The sequence below is a fragment of the Manacus vitellinus genome, unplaced genomic scaffold (assembly GCF_001715985.3).
Source record: "Manacus vitellinus isolate BGI_N305 unplaced genomic scaffold, ASM171598v3 scaffold_90_pilon, whole genome shotgun sequence".
Classification (NCBI taxonomy): domain Eukaryota; kingdom Metazoa; phylum Chordata; class Aves; order Passeriformes; family Pipridae; genus Manacus; species Manacus vitellinus.
Window position 1 is genome coordinate 131,404 of NW_021940867.1, and position 12,137 is coordinate 143,540.

At 42.4% G+C, this 12,137-nt stretch overlaps 1 protein-coding gene across 1 annotated transcript; it reads left to right on the top strand.

Annotated features, from left to right (window-relative positions):
* The first annotated feature begins 337 nt into the window (after positions 1-337).
* FGF23 (fibroblast growth factor 23) lies at positions 338-4,285 on the top strand. Its single transcript, XM_008930291.3, has 3 exons — positions 338-820; positions 2,745-2,848; positions 3,295-4,285. The coding sequence occupies exons 1-3, from the start codon at positions 601-603 to the stop codon at positions 3,730-3,732; spliced, it is 762 nt and encodes a 253-aa protein (XP_008928539.1). The 5' UTR covers positions 338-600; the 3' UTR covers positions 3,733-4,285.
* Positions 4,286-12,137: the final 7,852 nt, after the last annotated feature.

Sequence of the window (12,137 nt, forward strand, 5' to 3'; positions counted from 1 at the left end):
GTGACACAAATATCATCCCAACACGCTTGGTGTGGAATTTACACCATAATTAAGGAGGGATCAGGCCCAGGGCAACCTAATACGAGCTTTTCATATATTTGCAACAAAATTTCAGCTCTATTCAATGTGTTTGCTAGATCAGAATGCAGTTTAGAAACTCTGAGGGGAGGTGGGAATCTGAATAAACATGCCTGCAAAAAAAGAAAGATAATTCAGGTCCGAAGGGTCATTCCCTTCAGTTCAAGTGCAGTGGATTGCCCTTCCTGGATCCAACAGTAGGGGCGTGGGAAGCTTTCAGATGTCACAGGGTTGTAGATAACATTTGAACATATGATTAGCTTTTGTGAGCTGTCTTTAGTAACCTTACATTTTTTCCCCCCCACACCTTAGCCAGAGATCCTTCCCTTGAGGTTTCGGGACACTTAAAATGTTGCTTTGCCAAAAATCAAGGATGTGGAGAAGGTTTTCCTGTGTGATGTCATTTTGCTGCCCTTTATAAGCCTCTGCAGAGAAGAAGGGAACCTATCTGAGGATCCACACTCCAGCACAAGGGCGAGCAAGGAGCGTGGAGGCGAATCCAGCTGCAGATCCCGACCGACCATGGAAAGGCGATCCATGGCACCCTGCAGCTCCCTGCTCCTGGTACTCTGCAGCCTGAAGGCTACCTTTGCCTTCCCCAACTCCTCTCCACTGCTGAATCCCAGCTGGGGGAATGGAGACTGCCTAATGCACCTCTACACGGACACGGAGAGGAACAGCTTCCACCTCCAAATCAATGCCGACGGCTACATTGATGGTGCCCCTCACCAAACCATCTACAGTGAGTAGCTTCCTATGGATCCTCAGCCTTCATGGGAGCAGGGGAGGGATGACAACAGTTTTAGTTTCTCACTACCTATAAAAAAATCCCCTGTTCTCCTTAGGCAGGCTGACAAGCATGGGTACGGGATGGAAAACAAGCATAATTATAATCCTCCTTTTGTTTAAAAAATAAAATCACTCCGAAGAAATGTAGTGGATGGGGAATTTCAGTAAAGTCCTTTGCTTCCTCTGCAAGCAAAAACTACCTGAATTATCCTTCACTTCATGATTTTACCCAGAGCTTCTTGTGGGAGTTCCTATCAGAGGTTGGGGATGACATTCCCCAAACAGCTGCTTCCCATTGTGGTGACAGTATTCCCAAAGGAACTGCACTGAAGGAACACCAGTGCTGGAAAACTGATAGCAGTCCTAAAATCTGTGTTTTGGGGTACAAGGCTGATAACTACAAAACTAACTCTGAATGTGGATAGAACATGGGTATACAGAGGTCAGTTAAAAAGGGGAAAACTAGGAAAGGCCATAAAAGAAGTGCTAAGCCTTTGGGGTTCATGAGAAATAACTATTCTCTAGTATAACTAAAAGGTTCTCAAATTGTGTCCTCACAGTTTATTTTATTAAATACTTACTGTGTATTTTATTATATGCTTATTGCTTATTTTATTATTCTATTTACACATAGAATAATTTACTAAATTTCTTCCTTTGCTAAATACTTGACCCAAACTCTTTAGTTAGTAGAAAAATGGTGGTTTTTTTAAGACTTGGTGTTCTTTTATAGCATTTCAAAAGTACTTCTGTCTTAGCAGCACTCAAATCACAAGTAGGTAGGCAACATAAAGTTAAGTTATTCTTATTATTATAGTATCTTCTTTACACACTCAATTAAAAATCTAAGCACATAGAACAGTGTTTTTGCATAATATATTTGCAGCACATATAAGGATAAAGTTATAATTTATTCAAGGAGAAAAAAAGGATCATGTTCTATTTTTTTAAGGAATTGCTAAGGAAACACTTGCAGGAACACTTGCACTGTCTTGTTATTCTTCCTGCATATTTAAAGATTTTATAAAACTCATTTTAGGTATGTTAGTCAAGAACCAGTGTGGGATTTTAGAGAACAACAGGCAGGAAATTGTCATGTTTTCTCATATCTGCCATGAAACAAGAACACCAAAATTTGGAATTTGAAATCAGACAACAGAAGGGGTTATGAAAGGGAGGGTGACTGAACTGCTGCCAGGTCACCACAGCACCACTGAGACACCAGGCAGAAGGGAAGTTCTGCAAAGTTCTGCCCTGGGGTGGCAAAAACCCCCAGTAAGTTTGGAAGGGACCACAGTGGGTCATCTGGTCCCACCTCCCTGCTCCAGCAGGGTCATCCCAGAGCACATGGCACAGGATTGTGCCCAGACAGTTCTGGAATATCCCCAGTGAGGGAGACTCCACACCCTCTCTGGGCAATCTGTTCAGTGCTCAGTCACTGCACAGTAAAGAAGTTCTTCCTCATGTCCAGCTGGAACTTCCTGGGCATCAGTTCCTGCCCGTGGCCTCTTGTGCCATTGCTGGGCACACCAGCAAAAACACCACAGGGCAGTCACAGAGACGGGGAGACAAACTGCCAAGGACAGAACTAAGGGCAGTGTCCCCAGACTGTGATCTAGGACTTCAGAGAAAAGAGTTGTCTTTGGGAGGTTAGTTAGCACAACATTGGAACAGGGCACCTGGAGAGGTGGTCTCCATCCTGGGAGCTTTCCAAAGCCACAGCTGACCTGATCTAGGGTGGACAACACCCCAAGTCATGTGGGAGGTTGGTTTGGACTCCCACAGGGCACTTCCAGCCAGAGCACCTGTGGATCTGTAAGGCAGTGGTGCAGGGTCAAACTGGATCTTGGATTTGACATCTTCGTTCTTCTAAACAGGTGCCCTTATGATCAAGTCTGAGGGTGCTGGCTCAGTAATAATCACAGGGGTGAAGAGTGGACGTTACCTATGCATGGACATGAAAGGAAACATATTTGGCTCGGTGAGTGACCTCTGCTAAGCCTCAAGGCTGAAGGGCAGGTGCAGCCTGCTGCTGTGCTGCCCAGGCAGGGACAACATGTGTAGGTGCAGATTTAAGAGAGGGTGTGCCACTTAGGTAATACTTTCCTTTCCTCTTTGATTGTACTGAGTTGTAGAGCTGACCAAAATCATCTGAGATCCTGCTTGGGTAAACTAGGGCAAAATGAGATGCAGTGATGGACCAGTCAGAATTCCTGATGTAGCATAGAGCCACGGGTTGGGACCCTCCAAAAGAAAACAATGTTATCATTAAAATACCATTGCTGAAAACATTGGCATATATCTCAGATCTACTGAGTTGTCTCAGTTACAGACCTGGGAGATTAGAAAGCAAGATCTCATCCCTCTTTCCCTCTTTAATTTGTGCCAAACCCCTCTGCTCACAGGTGTCACGTTTTTTCCCCTCAGCATTACTTCAGCCAAGAGGACTGTGTGTTCAACCACAGGACGCTGGAGAACGGATACGACGTGTACCAATCTCCCAAACACAACTTCCTGGTGAGCTTAGGCAGAGTTAAGCAAGCTTTTTTCCCCGGCACGAACCCGCCACCATACTCCCAGTTTTTATCCAGGAGAAACGAAATCCCGTTGTTCCGCTTCAACACCCCCAAGCCCCACAGGAACACCAGGAGTGCAGACATGGATCCGACGGATCCTCACCAGGTCCTGGTCCCGCAGAGGAAGACCTCTGGGCTTGGCTCTGCCCTGCAGCAGGAAGCAGACTTCTCCCACGTGCCCAGGGAACCCGTGAGGATCAACCAGAACGACGTGGTGAACCCCGATGACCCCCATGCCATGATGGACGCTCGGAGGTACCCGAGCCCCCGGTTCTACATCACCAGATAACTGTGACCCCGGAGCCTGCAAAGTGAGGACAGGGGCAAAGGGAACTGTCTGACACACTCTCAGTCTGAATGTCCAATGGGAAACATCGGGAAAAGTTCCTTATATTTCAAATTTTGTACTCAGAGATGACACAGTACTGACAAAGCAAGTTGAACTTTTCCAGCCAGAGCTCTGTGGACTGAAAAGATATATTTTTTAAAAGAATAATAGAAATCAAACCTTTTAGGATCCTAATCACCTTAACTTTCCAGCAATGAAGAAAAAAGAAATCCCTTGAATGAACTGATATTATGTTCCTGATGTAACTGGGAAGAGACCTGGAACATCTGACATTCCAACAGAGACAGGGAATCCTCTTATTGCACTGTCCCTGAGTGTTCAAACACAGCAGACAAACTCTCTGGTAGTGTGTTATATTATTATATAAAAACTATTATATATGTAATATATACATTATCTAAAGGGGCCTACAAGGAAGCCAGAGAAGGATTTTCCTTCTGAGTAAGTTCTTCATCAGGAAGTGTAGTGACAGGACAAGGGGGAATGGCTCCAAACTGACAGGGATCATGTTTAGATTGGATATTAGGAAGAAATTCTTCCCTGGGAGGGTGGGGAGGCCCTGGCACAGGTTGCCCAGAGAAGCTGTGGCTGCCCCATTCCTGGAAGTGTTGAAGGCCAGGTTGGATGGGGCTCTGAGCAACCTGGGCTAGTGGAAGGTGTCCCTGCCCATGGCAGGGACTTGGAACTGGATGATCTTTAAGGTCCCTTCCAACCCAACCATTCTATGTTTTTAGCTTTTAAGTTGGAGCTTCAGTCTCTTTTCATGCCCCTATGAGTCAAAAAATGACCACTCTGCTGTTATAAGAGCACCACATGTGGAAAACTAGCAAGTGACAGAAGGACAGGACAGGATTAAATGGTCTTGTGTAAACAGAGCAATTCTGGACACTTTCTGAATCAAAGCTGAGGTTTGGGAAAAAAAGAGAAGAGTCTCACTGTCTGTCAAGTGCTTCTCTGTCACAGTTCTACATTCACTGAATTCTGGCATCACAATGTGGAAAAATAATGTAAAGATCATTAGTTTTGCATCTTTCCAACCTAGAGAGAAGTACTAGGATTACTAATAATCAATAGTGTGTGTCAAGATGGTTTGTTTTGCATACTGCTGAACTACACAGGGGGAAAAAGAATCCAAAAATTTATGCCTTGTAAGTGTCAAACTGTTAATAGTTTCACTATAATGAAGACTCTCATCTAATAAGTGAAAATTAGGTATGTATTTAGAAAGGAGCATCTAATTAGCATCCATGTTTCTATTCAGTTCTGAGCAGATATTAGATGCTTTATATTTGTAAGAGCGAAATTACCATTAATCAAGAGATCTCTCATTTACAGAACTTTTTCCCTAGATTGATTTATGTTATGGATAAATTTACTTTGAAAGTTATTTGTGATGCAACTGTGCAGAAATCAATTCACTGGAGTTACATCAGTGCAACAAAATCAAAATAAGGCCCTCCTGTGTTCATTGGAATTTTTCTGGATTTAGCACAGGGTCTGTCCTGCTGACAGCATTTAAATATTCTCTTTTCCCCTCCATATATATGTATAAATACATGATATCTCTTTATCTATAACATTCAACTCATGTTAGAAAAGTCACAGGTCCTGATACTACTCTTAGAATAGTTTTCCTATCTAGAGTGATTCCTAATTCATGTAAATTCTAGGGAGCACAGGACAAGCCAGATGATTAAGATTAGACTAAGAGTTCTGTCTCATCATGGTTTTGATTAATTTCTGAATGAAATGAGTGATTCTAAGGAATTCAGGAGAATTGCAGGTGGGTGGAGAGTTGTGCTTTTTCTTGCTTATTCAAAATGCAGCAAGACTTTTTACCTTGCTGTCTGTTGTACAGTGCAGAGGTGTGATTTTATTTAATAACTTTACTTGATTTCTGTTCTTGGCTTTTGCTCCTTGAAAACTCTGGACTTCAAGTACAACAGCAAAGTTTGCCTTTTGCATAAATTGTTGGAAGCTCCACAGGCTCTCTGGGACTCCAAGACAATGGACCTACAACAATTTGAATCTCTGTCCATATCAAACTTTGATGAGAAATGTGGGGTTTAATCTCTACACCATCTCTATATCCATACATTAGAACAAAGTAAGCAGGTTGCTCACTCTCTTAGTAGCCAGGGGATTTAGTGCCTAAGCTAAGACTGAATACACAGTGGATTTTGCATTAAAAAAAATGTATTTGTAGCTATAGACAACTGTATCAAAATATCAAAAGAATTAATTCTTCAATGGAAATGCTGGCAATCACCAGCTGGTAAGAAAGCATTATTATTTATGTTGCAATATTTATTTATTTATTTGTGTGGGTCTTAAATCCCACAGAATATTTATAAATATTTATAATAATGTATAATAGAGATTATTTCCTTTAATAAAAGCACCAATAAACTTTTCATTTTCTCCAAATGGTGGATTCTGCATTGTCTGTCTAAATCCCCCATTCCAGAAGGATTTGAGTAGCAGGTATGTCCAAAAATTTTTGTGTCCCCCTATCCCATGAGCTCCAGCCTCACAGGTTGCAGCTTCCTGGGTGTTTCAGGGACCACAAGTATAAAAGTTTTGTGAAAGATGATGAGAAAAACAATGTCTTAGTAGGTCTAGACCGACCATGAGGGATTGTCTACTGGGAATTCTGCAATGCAAAAGCAGTGGAAAACCACTGGTCTGGCAGTTCAGTCCCATTAGGAAATATTTGTGAACCTGGCTCCAAGACCTTAGGGTAAAAGATACTTGGTAAATTAAAAGTATCTGCAGGGAGGGGGCAGAGGATGGACCAGGCTCTGCTCGGGGGTGCCCAGCAATGGCACAAGAGGCCACGGGCAGGAACTGATGCCCAGGAAGTTCCAGCTGGACATGAGGAAGAACTTCTTTGCTGTGCAGTGACCGAGCCCTGAACAGATTGCCCAGAGAGGGTGTGGAGTCTCCCTCCCTGGGGATATTCAAGAACAACCTGGGCACAATCCTGTGCCATGTGCTCTGGGATGACCCTGTTGGAGCAGGGAGGTGGCACCAGATGCCCCACCGTGGTCCCTCCCAACCTGACCCAGTCTGTGATTCAGAGAAGACTCAAGAAGTAGCAAGACTGGCAAGTTAACTAAATTTAACTTCCATTTCTATGACTATTTTGGTGCTTTATTAAGTAGGTCTGCCCTTCTTCAGCCCTACTCTGAGCATTTAAATGAGATACAGGGCTTGTACCATTTGTGTGCCCAAAAGTGAACTTCAGTCCTGCCTGTCAGCGTTCAGGGTAAGCAACAAGCTTAGGAAGGAGGTCAATGTTACCCCAAGTTATTCTCCTCTTTTGTTGTTTCAACAATTATTTTCCAACTCAGAGAGGGAATTCTTGTCATTGGGATTGAAGAGCCTGAGCTGGCAATAGGTAATTTCAAGACATGTCTTTGATTTCACTCCTCAAATTCACCATTTCCTCCTCTACATGTTATTCTGCCCCACACACTTATTGATGGTGCTTTCTCATGAACATTTCCACATTTCCTAAATTTTATTCAAAGTCATTACAAAAAAATAACCCCACGAGGAACTTAAATACTGATTTTACCCAAGCCCAGTGCTTCACCTTGGACATTATTACTTACTCCTGTGCCCAATAACTGGTTGCATACCTACTTCACCTTCTTTTATCTCCTAAGTAACATTTACCTTTTCCAGTTAAGCTTGTGGCATCGTGTCAAATGTTGAATTAAAATTCACCATCATTTTTCCCTTGCCTATACATCAGTTATTTCATCAAAGAACCACTCACGTAAGTCTGAACTGCTTGTGGTAAAAACTCAATTTTATTCCAGGTTTCATTTACCACTCTTGTCTGTAATTACATTCTCCTTCAGAATTTATTCAGCCCTGAGTGTTATTAAGGCCAAACTGACAGTCCTGTAAGATTGCTTTGTCCTCTCTTCTCAAATAAAAATTACTTTATTTCCCATTCTCTAGTTATATGGTTCCACATCCAGTTGGACAGATCTGTTTAAAATACTTGCTTACAGATGTGTAATTTTAGATGTGCTTTATTCTGGGATAAAGATTGGTGATTTCATCTGACACAAGCATACTAAATTCTTGAATTCTTGGCTTTAAAAGGGAAGAGGAGGGGCAGGCACTGATCTCTGCTCTGTGGTGACCAGTGACAGACCCAAGGGAATGGCTGGAACTGTGTCAGGGGAGGTTTAGGTTGGATATCAAGAAAAGGTTCTTCCCCCAGAGGGTGGTTGGGCACTGAACAGGCTCCCCAGGGCAGTGGGCACAGCACCAAGGCTGCCAGAGCTCAAGGAGTGTTTGGACAATGTTCTCAGGGACATGGTGGGATTGTTGGGGTGTCCTGTGCAGGGCCAGGAGTTGGACCTCCATGATCCTTGTGGGTCCCTTCCCGTTGAGGACATTCTGCTATTCTGTGGTTATAAAACTTCCGTGATTCTTCAGTATACCTGACATCACTAAACCAATTTTATGATTCTTGTCCTTCTGAAATCAAACCTTCTTTTTTTACCTTAACTTTAAGTAAATTAACTTTTTAAGATATATTCCAAAATATATTCAGGATTTATTACAGTCAAGTCTGTTGCATCATCCCTCTTCTGTTCAGCTATGGATGGATCAGCCAGCTGGGCACCACAAGGAAAGAATTACATCCAAAGGGGTTCTGCCTGGACCTCAAGTGCATTCCTGTGGTGACTGGTAACACTCTACTCATGATTTGTGGGTTTTATGCCAGTATCTTCCTGTGCCATATCCTCTGATTGTGCTCTCAGGAGCTTCTGGCATTCAGGTGAGGCATCCATAGTCCCACAGGGTCCCTGCATGCCAGGAATCCAAGAGCTGTTTGCAAGTGACAGCAGAGCTGTCTCAGCTCAGGAGACCTTCCTGAACAGCACTGGATACCCTGCATGCACAGATCCTCCATATCCATGGATGTTGGAAAAGCAGCTCACACACTGTGCCCATGAAGCTGCCATTTGCCTTGGGATCACTATATATCCAAAAACCTCAGGCTCATGGCCAAAGCCCTGAAAAGAGGGACACATCTGGGGGAAATCTGACATATTTTAGGTCCAGGCATGTGGGTTGTGGATCTGAGGCAGCCAAAAGCTTAGACAGAGAATGCATCTGATTTAAATTCTGTTCTGAAGGAAAAAAGAAAAAAAAAAACCTCCAAAACTCCTCCTATTGCAAAGACAGGGCTATGTCTGGAAAACAGTCCCTAACAGAGAACTGTGGGAATGAAGAAAATATCTTTATTTTAGAGGAAGGAAACTGTGATAGTACCAGAGCTCTCTGCCAAAGCACTCCCCTGATGGTTGCTGGAGGTCAGACCTGTGAGATGATGGTGGTGGAGCAACACTAAGGAACATGAGCTGCCATGAGCTTTGACATGCTCTTTTTCTCTCCTGTCACCTCTTCCAAATTAAGCCTGGTCTGATAAAGCACCGGCTAAACATGAACAACTCCATCAAAGGAGGCCACAACTCCCCTACCTTTTGAAACATTATTGCTTTGGAAGCAGAATACAACTGGGCTCTTCAGCAAAAGAAAACATCAGCTTAGAAAGGAGCTGAGTTTCCTCTTGTTTTTGGTGATCTCCACAGCCACCTTTTTTTCTCTCCTGGTGCTCAGATGAAAAGGCCTGCCAAGACAGCTTTTATTTTAACTTTCACCAGTTTCAAAACCAATTTTCAAGCACACATCAGTTCTGCCAGATCTGACTACAGTCAGACAGGCAAGTTGAGAAGTTTCTAACATTTATTTCAGCACCACCTTCCTAGAAAGGTGTTCAAAAGGAATGCAACATTTTCTTATCACCCAAAATTCTCCTGATCCTGGCAGTGTCTAACAACTTGATCTGCTTTCTCTGCCTCTCTCACATCTTGGCAGCTACTGCTGAAAATCCACCCTGTAGTTAAGGTCTTGTCTTCTGCTGCTAATTAGAGACTGGCACATCCATTGCCCACTACTGAGTAATCCCTCAAATATTTATGTTCTGTTGCTATTCCTTACAGAAGCATCTATCATTGCAACTCTCCCATGATCCCAAAAAACTGTACAGATTTACTGCACAAATGCACAAGAGCCACTTGATTAAAAAAAGCAAGAAGAGAGATTTAGTCTCAGTGTCAATTTAAAGACTTGAAAAGAGCAGCACTATACACAGACCTAAAGAAAACAGGGGTTAGAATTAACTTCAGAAGCTTCCAGAATTAGTGACTTTTTAATGCATAGAGAACCTCACATCTGAAAAAACAAAGGTGAAATAACTATATTAGGGCAGGCTATAAGATCATCTAGGCTAGTCTACAATGTCAAGTGCAGACAAATAAGGAAAAAAATACAACAGGGCAACTGCAGAACACACTTGATTACTTGTACTCCCTTGGTCACTGGCAGATGTGTTTGCACCATTTTAGTGTGTTTTACAAAGTCTGAATTGGGAGATTCTGACTCAGAAGTTTTTCACTGAAAAATAAATGTTACTTCATTAATAGAGGAGCTGTTCAGAAAACTTGAATGGTTTCACCCCCTGGTGTTTTTCATCCTACCATCTGCCTGCCCTGTGTAAGAGTTACCAAAAGAGGAAAGGATTTGGTAACAATAACTTCAAGAAAACAATCCTATAGACATGATCCTATTTCTTAGCATGGGTCTAAATTTTAACCACCTAGAAACACATTAAAGAAGGCAAAGTGTATTATAGAGGAAGAGCCAAAAATCCCTCTGGGAAGAGTATCACCCAAGCAGTGGCAAAGCATTCATTAAAAAGGTAGATGTTCTCCTAAGTTATTTACATCATCAGCAAGAATAAAATGTTAATTACCTGCTTGAGAGTAGGCAAGAAAGAGAGAAAAAGAAGTCTTTTAAACTGAGAAGTACATAAATCACTAGAGGGTTTTGAAATATTTGACAGAAGTTACAGACTTAGGGAGAAAAAACGTGTTATATCTCCAGTCATCTTTCAGCTGATGAAGGAGGCACATTTTCAACCCAGTTACTCTGGCTCCAAGAAGTATTAATGGAATGACTGACAAAATTCAGGACATGGCAATTCCAGAAGAGTTCAGCTATTTAAAGCACTGACAGGAGAGCCTCCTGCTATGTAACTGCCCTTCCTGAAATAAATAGGCAGTGCCAGGGACAAGCAAAGTAAGAATGAACTCCTGTCCCACCCTCTGCCATTAAGTCTGTTATAAGTCATGCTTAGAACTGTTCCACCTTCCTTGGCTGTGACCATCATTTAGTATTCAGGAGCCCTCTAGGAAGATGCCTCTAGGAAGGAGCTCAAGGAGCCTGTGCAAAAACCCCACATTCCCTTTTTTCCTTCCTGAGAACACAACTTATTTCCTTCAGTACACTGAGAAGGAATTCTTTTAGTTGGGAAAAAGTGCTATGGACACTTTTAAACGAGTCTTGAGTAGTTCCTCGAGCTGCCACTGTTATCTCTGTACTTCTGATTTTAAACAGGTCCTTTTTAATTTCACAAGTACAAACTTACTGTTTGGGTCAATGATGTGGTCAATAATGGTTGGCTACCAAGGATTTTTCCAACCCAGCTTAAGGGCACCCAGTCCTTCAAATTATATGTGTTTGAGGTTGAAAGACCAACCTTGCTGACACCAGAATACAAATATCCATTTTTTACAGATCAGATAAGCCACTTTAGAATCATGGAATGGTTTGGGTTGGAAGGGACCTTAAAGCCCATCTCATTCCAACCCCCTGCCATGGGCAGGGACACCTTCCACTAGCCCAGGTTGCTCAGAGCCCCATCCAACCTGGCCTTGGACACTTCCAGGGATGGGGTAGTCACACCATCTGTCAAAAATATACTTTCCTCTCTATGGACTAATTTCCAGATACAGCAGCAGAGGGTTTAATGGTTATTTGCTAGATAAACAAGCCCTGCTTGGCAAAAAACAGGTAAAAATCAGGTTAAAAGCCTAATGTTCATTTCCAGGTTCTGGAGAACACAACTCTAAAATCCCACCTCCAGTCACCACAGGACTGAACACTTCCCACTCCACCCCCTACATTTCAGCAGTGTTAGTGTTGAACAAACAGCCCAGAGAACTGACTATTTTTAAAAATCATAAAACATTAAAACTTGAGTCAAACAGTTAATTTTGTACAGTCACAAGCAATTTTAGGCATGTCCTTAACATTTTTACATTAGTGCTTCCAGGTTAAGAGGCAGGACAGCACTGAACCATCAGCCCTGGAAGTCTTTTTCACAGTAAAAGTCTGGCCTGGGGTTTTGCAGAAAAAAAAAAAAAAAAGGAAGTTGTGTGATCTGAACAAAGCTTTGTAGAGTAATTGTTCAT

Excerpts from the sequence above, each read along its gene's own strand:
- FGF23 (XM_008930291.3), top strand. The coding sequence starts at position 601 with ATGGAAAGGCGATCCATGGCACCCTGCAGCTCCCTGCTCCTGGTACTC. Across the intron at positions 821-2,744 it reads CCCTCACCAAACCATCTACA|GTGCCCTTATGATCAAGTCT; the intron begins GTGAGTAGCTTC and ends TCTTCTAAACAG. Across the intron at positions 2,849-3,294 it reads AAGGAAACATATTTGGCTCG|CATTACTTCAGCCAAGAGGA; the intron begins GTGAGTGACCTC and ends TTTTCCCCTCAG.